The following is a 14,177-nucleotide window of genomic DNA, read 5'->3' on the forward strand; positions in this document are numbered from 1 at the left end:
TTGAATTTAGAGACACTGTGGAATGGAAGGTGTGAACAAGGGGAACCCTACCATTGTGCTGGGAGGGAAAGGAAGGAGTGAGGGCAGAAATGTGGGAGATGGGTTGGACACAGTCGAGGGTTATGTCAACTATGGTGGGGGAAATTTCTTAGCTGAGGAAAAGGGAGGTGAATAATGCAAGTACATCCCAAACTCTGGACAGTTAACAAATCAGAAAATTACCCTTGTAAAATAAAATCAATATGATTGTTAATTTTTACTTATAGTGTAAACTTCAATAAATACTATATAGACATTATATTATTATTTTCAATATTATTTTCAATCACCTAAATCATTGATTAATTTTTAATACATAAGAAAAATTAAAGACTGTTTTACATTAATAATCAGATCACAGTGTATTTTTATTACCAATTGAAAACATTATGAAATGTGGTGCTATTAATATGGTGGTAATTTTAATCATTTTCTTCCAAGTATATTTCTTCTTATATGATTAAATCTAATTTTTCTTTAAAAAAACCGGCTGCTGATTTCTTCAGATTGTAAGCCATCTGCGATATAAAAGTAGCTTCTGCATAACTCTCGATGAAGTGTGATATACCTGGAGGCTCGTTTTGTCTGTGGAACCACAAACCTCTCGGTAAATTCAGTCCTACTCAACTGTCGTTTACTTTGTGCTGCCAACACACGGTTGATGAAGGTCAACGCATAGGAATAGCAGTTGTGCTCATATTCATTGTACCTATAATTATGCAGAATAACAATTGCTTTTAGAAAATCAATTCCTTTGATTGACATGGTTAATAAACAGTAGGAAAATCGACACTTCAGGCAAACGCCCTGCCGAAACGTCCATTTTCCTGCTCCTCGGATGCTGCCTGAACTGCTGTGCTTTTCCAGCACCACTCTACTCCAGAATCTGGTTTCCAGCATCTGTAGTCATTGTTTTTACCTTATTAAACAGTACTTTGAACTGCTGATTACATAGAAGTGAGGACCTGTGGATGGAAAAGTTGAGCTCTACTGCACTGTGTCATGTGATACTTGTAGATGTATAATGGTCAGATGGAATTTTCTTTAACAGGTCTACATTAGAGGGGGCTGTATTATGTATACACAACATATGTAGAGTCATAATGAAAATGTGAAAAGGAGTTACCCTTAAAAAGGACTGGAATTTACTCCAACATGTGCTTTGTTGTGTCACTGTGCAGTAACAAAGGGACTTCGTTACTTTCAAAGCAAAAGTCGGTTACAGATGCTTGTTCTTGATCAGCTGTGTCATATAAATGGGAATTCTACTGTTGTGATGCTCCAGAATATTATTCTTTTTCTCCCAGTCAATCCATTCTCAAAGTTTTTGCCTCAATTTAAGTGAGTTTCAAGGATGTCAATATCTTCAAATGGCTTTTTGCCACAATTGCAATGGACCACCCTTCACAACAAAGACCAGCCTGACTTTGTCCAACATCTAAATATGCTCACATTCCAGTAAAGGGCTAGCAGATTGGTCAGAATATTGTCAAGATCCATAAACTTTGCTGTATTCTCTGCCTAGCCATTTCTTGATATCACCTGGTGTGAAGTGAATTGGCTGAAAACTGGCTTCTCTGACAATGGGAACCTCTGGAGGAGGCCGAGATGGATCATCCACTCAATATTACTCACTGCAGAATGTTACAAATGCTTCAGTCTTATCCTGTGCTGGTTCTCTCATCACTGATATAGAGATTTACAGAGTCTCCTCCCCCAACATATTGTTTAATTGTTGAACACCATTTGTCGGGAGGATTTAAACTACTACGGTTGGGAGGGAGGATCCCAGGGAGATAGTGAGGAAAGAGATCAATCTGAGACTGGTACAGTTGAGAAAAGAAGTGAGTCAAATGGTCAGGGCAGACAGGGACAAAGCAGAGAACAAGTAGGACTGATAAATTAAACTGCATTTCTTTCAATGCAAGAGACCTAATAGGGAAGGCAGATGAACTCAGGGCATGGTTAGGAACATGGGACTGGGATATCATTGCAATTACAGAAACGTGGCTCAGGAATGGACAGGACTGGCAGCTTAATGTTCCAGGATACAAATGCTACAGGAAGGATAGAAAGGGAGGCAAGAGAAGAAGGGGAGTGGCGTTTTTGATAAGGGATCTATGTGGACTTCAGTAAGGCATTTGACAAAGTTCCTCATGGAAGACTGGTTAGCAAGGTTAGATCTCATGGAATACAGGGAGAACTAGCCATTTGGATACAGAACTGGCTCAAAGGTAGAAGACAAAGGGTGGTGGAAGGTAGTTTTTCAGATTGGAGGCCTGTGACCAGTGGAGTGCTACACAGATCTGTGTGGATCTGCTACTTTGCATCATTTATATAAATGATTTGGATAGATCATTGGAGGTATAGTTAGTAAGTTTGCTGATGACACCAAAATTGGAGTTGTAGTGGACAGCAAACAAGGTTACCCCAGATTACAACAGGAACTTGATCAGATGGGCCAATGGGCTGAGGAGTGGCAGATGGAGTTTAATTCAGATTAATGTGAGGTGCTGCATTTTGGGAAAGCAAATCTTAGCAGGACTTATACACTTAATGGTAAGGTCCTCGGGAGTGTTGCTGACCAAAGAGACCTTGGAGTGCAGGTTCATAGCTCCTTGAAAGTACAGCCACAGATAGATAGGATAGTGAAGAAGGCATTTGGTATGCTTTCCTTTATTGGTCAAAGTATTGAGTACAGGAGTTGGGACGTCATGTTGCGCCTATACAGGACATTGGTTAGGGCACTGTTGGAATACTGCACGCAATTCTGATCTCATTCCTATCGGAAGGATGTTGTGAAACTTAAAAGGATTCAGAAGAGATTTACAAGGATGTTGCCAGGGTTGGAGGATTTGAGTTTTAGGGAGAGGTTGAATAGGGTGGGGCTGTTTTCCCTTCAGCGTCGGAGGCTGAGGACTGACCTTATAGAGGTTTATAAAATCATGAGGGGCATGGATAGTATAGATAGACAAAGTCTTTTCCCTAGGGTGGAGGAGTCCAGAACTAGAGGGCATAGGTTTAGGGTGAGAGGGGAAAGATATAAAAGAGACCTAAGGGGCAACGTTTTCTTGCAGACGGTGATACATGTATAGAATGAGCTGACAGAGGAAGTGGTGGAGGCTGGTACAATTGCAACATTTAAAAGACATCTGGATAGGTATATGAATCGGAAGGGTTTGGAGGGATATGGGCTGGGTGTTGGCAGGTGGGACTAGATTTGGGTTGGGTATCTTGTTGGCATAGATGAGTTGGATGAAGGGTCTGTTTCCGTGCTGTACATCTCTATGACTCTATGACCCCTTGTGACTGGATGTGGCAAGATTGCAGAGCTTAGATCTGATGTGTTAGTTGTAGAATGCATAGTCCTGTCTATCACTCGCTGCTTATGCTGGTTGGTATACAAATGATCTTTCTATTTTTCCCTATTGTTAGGTTTGCCTGCTATTACTCCTCTCATGTTCTCCCACACTTTTCATTGAACAATAGTTAAACCTCTGGCTAAGTATTGATAGTAGAGTGGAAATATGTTGGCAAGGAGGCTCAAGATTGTGTTGAATCTCTAGCTGGCAAGGAAGCTAGAAATTGTGTTGGATTGCTGCTGTTAAACCACAATACCTCATGAATTTCCAGTCTTGTGTTGTTAAATCTGTTTGAAGCCTCTCCCATTTAGCACAGTGATAGTGCCACAGAACATGACATATTCTCAATGTCAAGGCAGGACATTTTCTCCAAAAAGGACCATGCAGTGGTAGCTCTTACTGATATTGTCATGGAGAGATGCATCTGCGACAAGCAGGTTGGTGAAGATGAGGTAAACTATATATTTTCATTTTCATTGGTTCCCTTACCAACCACTAGAGACTCCAGATGTAAGAAAGGAGGACTCAGCAGGGTCAACAGAGCTGAGTTAACAATTGGTGTTTCCGGTGCCAGGTGGGTTTAGTTTGGTTTCATTCCTTTTGAGAATTTTTACCAGTTTGATTCAACCAACTGGTTTGCTAGGCTATTTCACAGGGTAGATTAGAGTCAACTACATTCCTGATGGTCTGAAGTCACACACAGGTTATACAAGGTAAGGATGGCAGATTTCGTTGTGAACCAGATGAGTTTTGGAACGTTTAACATGAGTTCCATTAGATTTTTGATTCCAGATTATTTTTCAATTCAAATTACACCACCTGCTGTGGTGGGAACCTGACCTCAGAGCATTACCTGAGTCTCTAGAATACTAGACCACCTACAATGCCATTATATTATCACCTCCCCAAAAGGGTACATTACAGACCAATGAAACAAAACTACACCTGCTCAGACCATCATGTTTCGGCATGATGCCTATTAGTGCAGTTAACCATTGATATAAAATAGGGGGCAACATCAGAAATGGAGCAGCTAAAGAGAAATGTATAGAAGTGTGATACCTTATGATTTTACCAAAGCATACAAATTTTCTAATTAAAAAAAAGTCTCAAAGTGTAAATTCTAATGCTGCTATAGAAAATCAGAGCTGCAATTGGATCATTCACATGTAATAGCTTCAGTTCAGTGCTCCATATAATACGATTCATATGGATCAATTATGCAATGAGATTTAGCCACTGTGATCAATGCAACACTATCATTTGTATTAAATCTACTGTAGTCACAGAGGATAAATAAGTGTGGAACTGTCTGCCACAAAAATTGCTGAAGTGGAACCCATAAGTTTTTCAAAATAAAATTAGATGTGTTTCAAAACTTATACAAAGACTGTGGGGAGTGAACCAAAGAATTTGATTAAAATCAATGTTACATGTGGCAAAATCATCAACATGAACTTGACAGGCCAAATGAGCCTGTGCTACAATCCATACCTGTTTGGTAGCCATAAATCAGCTGTGGAAAACTGCTCCAAGTAAATATCCCACTGGTTAATTAAACTGTACATGTCTGGTTGTACTAGTGGAACACAAACACATTCTTCCCAACCACAACCATCTCTCTGGACACCAGTTTCAATGTAATTATACACAACTCCTACAAAAATAAGAGATTTATAGTGTGAAAAAGGCTACTACATGTAGTACATATATATTAAGTGGCGTATCATAGATTTCTCCCAAAAGACTAACATCGTTCTTCTGGTCTCTAGTTGTTTGATCATGGTAAAAGGCTCCTTCACTGCAATGTACAAGCACAAAAACGTTTGGTTAGCTCAGCTGGCTGCTTTGCAATGCACTGTGATGCCAACAGCATAAGTTCAATTCTCACATTGGCGGAGGTTACCATGAAGGACTCTGTTTGTCAACCTATCCCCTCACCTGAGGCATGGTGACCTCAGGTTAAACTACAATTCTCTCTCTCTCTCTCTCTCTCTGTAATGAGGGAGTAGCTGTATGGCCCTGAAGGACTGTGGTGATTTTACTTGTACAAGCACACCACCTGATCATGAAGAGTGCAGGAGCAATGCCACAGATACTTTCCCTTGGCTGAGAGAAATAATAGGGGTGAAAATCAGGAGTAGCAATTAGCTCAGTTATTAATGTCAAAATTCTAGGTTTCATTTCAAATCCCCAATGATCCTCCAAATAAGAAATTATATTAAAATCAGAAAATAGTTCAGAACACTCTTAAAATTCTTAAACTCTGCATCCTTCACTATACTTACCACATTAAGGTGTTCTGAGTAACTATCATCTTGTGCTTAAATTACATTTTTTTTTAGAAAAAGAAATGCGATTTAATTTAAAACTCACCACTGGTATTTGAAATTCCAACATGAAGATCAGATCTCCCATCATAATCTCTGGAAAACAAAATATAAATAGATGTTAAACTACTGTCCTTCAGAACAATAGAATCCCTACAGTGTGGAACCAGGCCATTTGGCCCATTGAGTCCACACTGATTCTCTAAAAAGCATTTCCCATGACTAATCCACCTAGCCTACACATCCTTGCACACTACAAGGCAATTTAGCATGGCTAATCCACCTAACTGCATGTCGTGTACTGTGGGAGGAAACTGGAGATGGGGAGAATGTGCAGAGTTTACACAGTCACCTGAGCATGGAAATGAACCTGGGTCCCTGGTGCTAACCACTGAGCCACTCACCAAATTTCTTCCACATAAACTGAATGTAAACAAAAAAGAAAGCATACAAAAGAAAGATTCAGAATACAGAGGAAACTCAGTTATCTGAATTCCAATTATTCAAAAATTGGATTATCCGAAGTAGATCTTGAGGTCCTGATAGAAACATTACATCAAAGGCGTGTTTCCAACAGTGATCGCGGCTTTTGTTTACAATGATTAAACAGGCACCGTTTCTAAATGACTAACCTCTCACCCTCTCTCTCTCCCCACATTCCCCCTGGAGTTCTACAGAAGGATGTACCCCGACTTCCACCCCCCACCCCCTGACATCTTTACAACCTTGATTCAAACATGGACAAATGAGCTGAACATTTTATTTCAAAGATATCTTTTATTCATTAAAGAAATGTCTACAAGTACTTACAAAGATTCTAAATCAGTTCTGTACAGTTTTTGCAGAGAACAAAATAAAAAAAACCTGAATGCCAGAAGTGAGGTGACAGTGACGCCCTTGATATCAAGGCTGCATTTGACTGGGGGTGGCAATAAGGAGCCCTAGCAAAACTGGAATTCAATGAGAGTGAGGGGGAAAACTCCCTGCTGGTTGGAGTCATAGTTGACACATAGGTTGATAGTTATTGGAGGTCAGTCATCTCAGCTTCAGGACATCACTGCAGGACTTCCTCTCTCACCTCCAGCTGCTTCATCAGTGACCTTCCATCAGTCATAAGGTCAGAATTGGGAACGTTTGCTGATAACTGCACAATGTTCAGCACCGACTCAGGCGACAGACTGTGTGGAGTTTGCACGTTCTCCCCATGTCTGCGTGGGTTTCCTCCGGGTGCTCCGGTTTCCTCCCACAGTCCAAAGATGTGCGGGTCAGGTGAATTGGGCATGCTAAATTGCCCGTAGTGTTAGGTAAGGGGTAAATGTAGGGGTAGGGGTATGGGTGGGTTGCGCTTCGGCGGGTCGGTGTGGACTTGTTGGGCCGAAGGGCCTGTTTCCACACTGTAAGTAATCTAATCTAATCTAACCATTAGTGACTCCTCAGGTATTGAAGCAGTCAATTTATCAATGCAACTGGACCCAGACAATATCTGGGCTTGGGCTGATAAGTGGCAAGTAACATTTGTATGTCACAAATGCCAAGCAATGACCCCTCCAATTAATACATTCTAACCATCGTCCTTGATGACCATTGAATCCCCGACGATCAACACCCTGGGAGTTACCTTCAACCAGAAACTGAACTGGAATAGCCATATAAAAACAACAGCTACAAGAGCAGGTCAGAGCAGGTCAGCAGCAAGTAACTCCCCTCCTGACCCCAAAAAACCAGTCCACCATGTACAAGGCACAAGTCAGAAGTATGACAGTATACTTCCCATTTCCTTGGATGTGTGCAGCTCCAAGAAAACTCGAGAAGCTTGACACCACCCAGGACAAAGCGGTTTGCTCACCACCACCACCTTCTCAAGGGCAACTCGGATCAGGCAATAAATTCTGGCCAGCAAGCAATGCAAATGTCCCACAAGTGAATTAAAGAAAAGCTTGGAACTAAGGTTTCTGACTTGGATTGGAATTTCAAGATCCACAGCTACTTTTCAGATCAGTTCTAGTGGTTGTATTGCAATAAGTAGGAATTGCTCCAGAATGCTGTTGTGAAACCAGAATTTATAAATGACTTCATGAATTTATTGGCAAGAAACCATGAATTTATTTTATTTTATAAAGGCTGAGTCCACATTCCACAGGTTTGCAATCACATATAAAAGGTGGCTAAACATTTGCATCTTTGCACCTTCAACATTTAAAAGTCTTTGAAATGGAGGAAACCTATCAGCAAAGCCTCACCAGGAACAATTACCTTGAAGGAGAGTAAATGAGGGCAAACTTCATTAACAAAACATCCAGAAAATCACCTGAGTGGCAGCAAGCTATTTGAGATAGTCACTTGGACAATGAGACTCTGGCTATGAAATAACAGTAAAATATAGGAGCCAAATTAGGCCTTTCAGCCCAGCGAGTCTGGTCAGTCAGTCAATCATACAGTAATAGAGTCATAGAGATGTACAGCATGGAAACAGACCCTTCGGTCCAACCCGTCCATGCCGACCAGATATCCCAACCCAATCTAGTCCCACCGGCCAGTACCCGGCCCATATCCCTCCAAACCCTTCCTATTCATATACCCATCCAAATGATGGCCACCGATGGAACATTGCGTGCAATTCTGGTCTCCTTCCTATCGGAAAGATGTTGTAAAACTTGAAAGAGTTCAGAAAAGATTTACAAGGATGTTACCAGGGTTGGAGGATCTGAGCTACAGGGAGAGGCTGAACAGGCTGGGGCTGTTTTCCCTGGAGCGTTGGAGGCTGAGGGGTGACCTTATTCAGGTTTACAAAATTATGAGGGGCATGGACAGGATAAATAGGCAAAGTATTTTCCCTGGGGTTGGGGAGTCCAGAACTAGAGGGCATAGGTTTAGGGTGAGAGGGGAAAGATATAAAAGAGACCTAAGGGGCAATTTTTTCATGCAGAGGGTGGTATGTGTATGGAATGAGCTGCCAGAGGATGTGATGGAGGCTGGTACAATTGCAACATTTAAGAGGCATTTGGATGGGTATATGAATAGGAAGCATTTGGAGGGATATGGGCTGGGTGCTGGCAGGTGGGACTAGATTGGGTTGGGATATCTGGTCGGCATGGACGGGTTGGACCAAAGGGTCTGTTTCCGTGCTGTACATCTCTATGACTCTATGACACTATGAATGGTCCTAACAAGGTGGATGTGCAAATGATGCAAGAATTACCACATGTTGCTATCTGGCAACTTCAATCTACACTGTTGCACTAACGTTAAACAGTACACCATCCTCAATCTCTTCGTCGTATAAAGATCACATTAATATTCCTTGCCGCTCTTCTCTAAAATGTGGCTTATTATTTTAAATTATGCAGATATATTTTAGCTTGCTTCTTTTCAGATTCAAACTGAGCCTGAAACAGTTTTTCTTTTGCACCAGAGATTTAGTATGTTAAGTTCGATGCAGTCAACGCAGCTTAAAATCTCCGTTTGACTTTACCTCAAGAATGATCCTTTAGTCGGTTTAATCAGGAATGAGCACTTTTCGTGATGACCATCTACAAAGGAGTTGGGAATACTGACCGGGGCATCTTCTAATCTTCGTCCCAGGAGACTCTGACCACAGATCGGACACTGCTCGGGTACATTAAAGCAATAAATATCCTTCCCACAGTGACGGAACATGACTACACGATTCTCCATTTCTAGTGAGCTAGAGGTTAGTCTGTGAGCTACAGAGGTTACTCTGTGAATTACAGAGGTTAGTCTGTGAGCTAGAGGTTAGTCTGTAAACTACATAGATAATTCCTTACAATGGTGACGACACTTTAAATACCAACTTCCGATTTAGCAACAATGTAATGAACAGATGCAGGAGCCAGTGAGATTTGGATGTAAGTTAAAAGTGTCCTGTTTAGGGTTGGGATTTGATTGCTGGTCCAATCCAAGGTGTTGCGGGGCGGAGTCTAGCTTCTACCATCCGGTGTCATTATTCGAGGCAGCGCGGATCTACGGAGATACCTGCCGAGGATTGAGACAGATTGTATCTGAAATATTAACCAGCGTTTTGTTTTTAGATGTGAATGAAACTGCTGTATCCAGGGTATCTTGTTATATTTTACTGTTTCGGGTATTGGAGCCTCTTGTTGAATGGGAAATAGGTTGACACAAAGACACCTCTCAGCAGAAATGAGAATGTTCAGCCCACGAAAACAGATACAGAGTCGCAAACTCACTGCTGAGGCTTCATGTTGCACCAGAAGCCTAAAAGCTGTGGTCTGTGTTGAACAATCCTATCTTAAGTGAGTTGTATAAACTATCCCACAATATATACAGGACGTATTTCCACATTACGTTGTGTTATCCGTTTTGTTCCAAGGGCAGAATAATTACAGTATTCGGGATGGTATCACTGATCAGTCAAATCGTTGTGTTCCTGTTGGGGCTTTTATAAGGAAATCATGAAATTATTTCTGAAAATTTGACAGCCAGCGTAAAGTTCTTGAATGAATATTAACTAAAGTGCTGTGATCATTTTCAAATTTACACATTTCAAGTTAAAGTCAGTGTATTGTCATTGATTAAAAAGACAAAACCAAAGATATGTCATCGTGACTGATTGGTAATGTTTCAAAACCCCTTGAGTCAAACCGCAGGTGAACAGCCCTGCTCCCAAGACGTGAGCCCATGGGCCAGGCTAACTTTCCAGTGCAAAAGCAGGGGGAAGGGTGCACAAATGGAGGAGACATCTCTTTCCGCTGTATTCTCTTCTGTGTTAAATTGAACCTTTCTATTCCCTTTGAATAAATAAGAACATTTCGGTAGAGAGGATTTTTAAAGTAAGTGTCATGGTTCAAGGATATTCATCTAATGATGTAGAATATCTAATATTAATAGGAAGGTGGGCAACTTGTTCACCACATCACTCCTGTGCGCAATGACCTACAATGTAATCTAGCTAAGCAATGTCTGAGTTATAAAATTCTCTTCCTTCTTGTATGTGAACACTTGGATGAGGGAACAAAGAGCATGTAGTGCCAATGAAATTGAGAATTCATGAGATTTTAAAGTTGTCCTCATGTGGAACAGACTGCTGCACTATTCTTTCTGTGCCCACCTACATTTGTGGCAGCCATATCAAGTATTTCCTTAGGACAGGGACATTCCCTGGACCTTTTGTGATTCAAATATAGTTATTTTCATGGAGTGAATAACAGCTTGTGTAAACATTTGGTTTCACAACAAGTTGAAAATAAAAGATTTAGAACATGTTACAGAACTTCCTGTCAACATCCACAAGACAGAATATTGCTCACACCACATCAACTCAGCACAGCAGCAAAAAGTTTAATATTACTCCTCTAAAAGATATTAATTGGAGGTACAGTCAACAGAAAACCTGTGATGTTGCCACTATGAAGTCTATCTTACTGACAAGAATAATAAAATACTGATATAATAGGTTTCTCAATCTATCTTATTTTGAACAGTAATTTTTCATTTAGCATAGCTGACATATATATGTTTACAACTGTAAGTATTAATCAGATACTTACAATAAAAGGTCGTGGTTCAGCTAAATATTTTGGTTGATCTGTAAATATTATTTTAAATTCTTTACTCCGGTATACCAAAATCAAGAAACTGATAAACAATGCAGCTATCAATAATAATCAATAACAATAGTAATCCTTACTAATCTATAAACAAAAACTTATGCACAGTTTGCTCTCATAGGGATATAGGTAAAAACAATGACTGCAGATGCTGGAAACCGATTCTAGATCAGAGTGGTGCTGGAAAAGCAGAGCAGTTCAGGCAGCATCCGAGGAGCACGAAAATCGACGTTTTGGGCAAAAGCCCTTCATCAGGAATAGAGGCAGAGTGCCTGCAGCGTGGAGAGATAAATGAGAGGAGGGTGGGGTTGGGGAGAAAGTAGCATAGAGTACAATAGGTGAATGGGGGTGGGGATGGAGGTGATGGGTCAGGGAGGAAGGTTGGGGAAGGTAGCAAAGAGTACACTGGGTGAATGGGGATGGGGGTGAAGGTGATAGATCAGAGAGGAGGGCGAAGAGCTTCAGGGCAGAGGAGATGGCCTGGGGGTTGCCTCGGAACACTTCAACCCCAGGGCATCAATGTGGATTTCACCAGTTTCCTCATTTCCCCTTCCCCCACCTCACCCCAGCTCCAAACTTCCAGCTCAGCACTGTCTCCATGACTTGTCCTACTTGCCTATCTTCCTTTTCACCTATCCACTCCACCCTCCTCTCTGACTTATAACCTTCATCCCCACCCCCATTCACCCAGTGTACTATTTGCTACCTTCACTCACCCTCACTCTCCTCTCATTTATCTCTCCACCCTTCAGGCACTCTGCCTCTATTCCTGATGAAGGGCTTTTGCCCGAAACGTCGATTTTCCTGCTCATCTGTCATAGAGATATGGATGGTTGGGGTCTAACAACTACACACCTCATAAAATTAATTTTGTAGTGTTTAAGGATGATCAGTAACACTGATCAGAATAATATAAAATCAAAATAATATTCTAGTACCATAAGAAAACTCTTAATAAAGAAGTCTTAAGAAAGAAATCAAATTCCTCACAAATCTCCAAATTTCACACACTTTTAACATCTCACAGGATTTCACAATACAACAACGTAATAGCATCCAGATGTGGCACACTCAAGCTATCTAAAATTATAATTTCTTTACTAATTCTTTCACAGAATGTAAGCATTGTTGATTAGACCAACATCTACTACCCATTCCTAATCATTCTTGAGAAGTTGGTGGTGAGCTACTTCTTGAACTGTTGAAACATTGTGTACTGTATTATTTGTGAGTTCAAGGAATTTGACCCAGCAACAGTGGCGTATAGTTCCAAGTTAGGATAGAATTTGGCTGGGAGAGGAACTTTCAGATGGTGGTATTCCCATTTATCTGCTGCCCCTGTCTTCCTTAGTAATAGAGGTCATGGATTTGGAAGGTGTTGTTGAGGGAACCTTGATCAGTTGTAATCCTGAGCCTTGTAGAAGGTACACACTGCTGATACTGTGCATCATTGGAAGGAGAACTGATGTTTAAGTTGATTGTTTTCAATAAAATGGAGAGTTTTGTCCTGGATGTCAAGTTTTTTGAGTATTGTTGGAGCTGCACGCATTCAAGAAAATGGAGAGTATTCCATTACATCTGATCTGTGCCTTATAGGATGGATATACTTTGGGGAGCCAACAAATGAATTACTCACCATAAATTCCCAGCCTCTCAACCACTTTTGTAGCTACAGTACCTACATGGTTGATCCAAATCAGTTTCTGTTGAATTGTATTCCTTGAGAAGTTGATCGTGGGCAATTCAGTAATGGTAATTTAATTGAATGTGAGACTAGATTGTGAATTGTGGAAATGGTCATTGCTTTACAATTGTGAACATGAATGTCACCTGCCACTTATCAACCCGAGTCTGAACGTTGTACTGAACTTGCAGTATTTGGCAATTCAGTATATGAAGATCTGTGAGTGGTGCTGGACATTGTACAATTATTAGTGAATGTAGCCCTCTATTTTTGACTTTATGGTGGAGGGAAGGTTATTGATGAATCGGCTTAAGATGGCTGAGCCCAAGATACTCGCCTTAAGAACTCCTGCAGAGATGCCCTGGTCAGGTGAATTGGCCAAGCTAAATTGCCCATAGTGTTAGGTAAGGGGTAAATGTAGGGGTATGGGTGGGTTGCGCTTCGGCGGGTCGATGTGGACTTGTTGGGCCGAAGGGCCTGTTTCCACACTGTAAGTAATCTAATCTAATCTAAATTAGTTGATGTCCAGCAACCTCAACCATCTTCCTTTGTACTAGGTACGATACCAATCGGAAGAGTGTTTTTCTTCTGATTTTTACTGGCATCAAGTCAAATGATGCCATGACACAGAGGAGTCAATCTCACCTCACCTCCTGAGTTCAGATCTTTTGACTATGTTTGGACTAAGTCCTTTGAGTTGGAACCCATGCTCTATATTATACCCTAACATCTTCCTAGATGTTACATTCAAAATAATCAATGAGCCCATTTTGCTACAAATTGATTTGATTGGGTTTTTGTTGTGTTTTCTTCATAAAATGTTACAAACTGCATCTTCATTTCAAACAGAAATAAATGAAAAAAAAGGCATTTTTAAAAGCTGCTGTACACTTGAAACCCTCTGCAACTGGTGGGAATTGGATACATAACACTTAATAATCCACTCAAGCCAATTTAAAAATATTGGTTTGTAATAAAAATAGAAAAATCGTATTACTATGTTTCACTTTACAATGCTCTTTTCATTGTGATAAGAATGCTACATAAATACAGCTTGTTGTTATTGTCCACGATCCAACTGCTCACACACACAGGGACTGAAGTCCAAACTCACCACAGGATTACTGGCGCATGCGCATGACGTTTAACCACCGTAACTTCCGGGTTACGGAAC

The 14,177-nt window shown here is 40.8% G+C and overlaps 1 protein-coding gene across 2 annotated transcripts; it reads right to left on the minus strand.

Moving 5' to 3' along the window:
• Positions 1–398: 398 nt before the first annotated feature.
• On the minus strand, positions 399–9,519 carry LOC132822312 (MKRN2 opposite strand protein-like). Of its 2 annotated transcripts, none has more exons than XM_060835537.1 (4): positions 9,204–9,519; positions 5,778–5,827; positions 4,896–5,058; positions 399–748 (listed from the first exon to the last, which is right to left on the minus strand). In XM_060835537.1, the coding sequence occupies exons 1-4, from the start codon at positions 9,404–9,406 to the stop codon at positions 517–519; spliced, it is 648 nt and encodes a 215-aa protein (XP_060691520.1). In that variant the 5' UTR covers positions 9,407–9,519; the 3' UTR covers positions 399–516. The 2 variants fall into 2 exon arrangements, with proteins under 2 accessions (XP_060691520.1, XP_060691521.1); XM_060835538.1 differs by having other exon boundaries at positions 9,287–9,365.
• Positions 9,520–14,177: the final 4,658 nt, after the last annotated feature.

The sequence above is a fragment of the Hemiscyllium ocellatum genome, chromosome 14 (assembly GCF_020745735.1).
Source record: "Hemiscyllium ocellatum isolate sHemOce1 chromosome 14, sHemOce1.pat.X.cur, whole genome shotgun sequence".
NCBI classification, from domain to species: Eukaryota; Metazoa; Chordata; class Chondrichthyes; order Orectolobiformes; family Hemiscylliidae; genus Hemiscyllium; species Hemiscyllium ocellatum.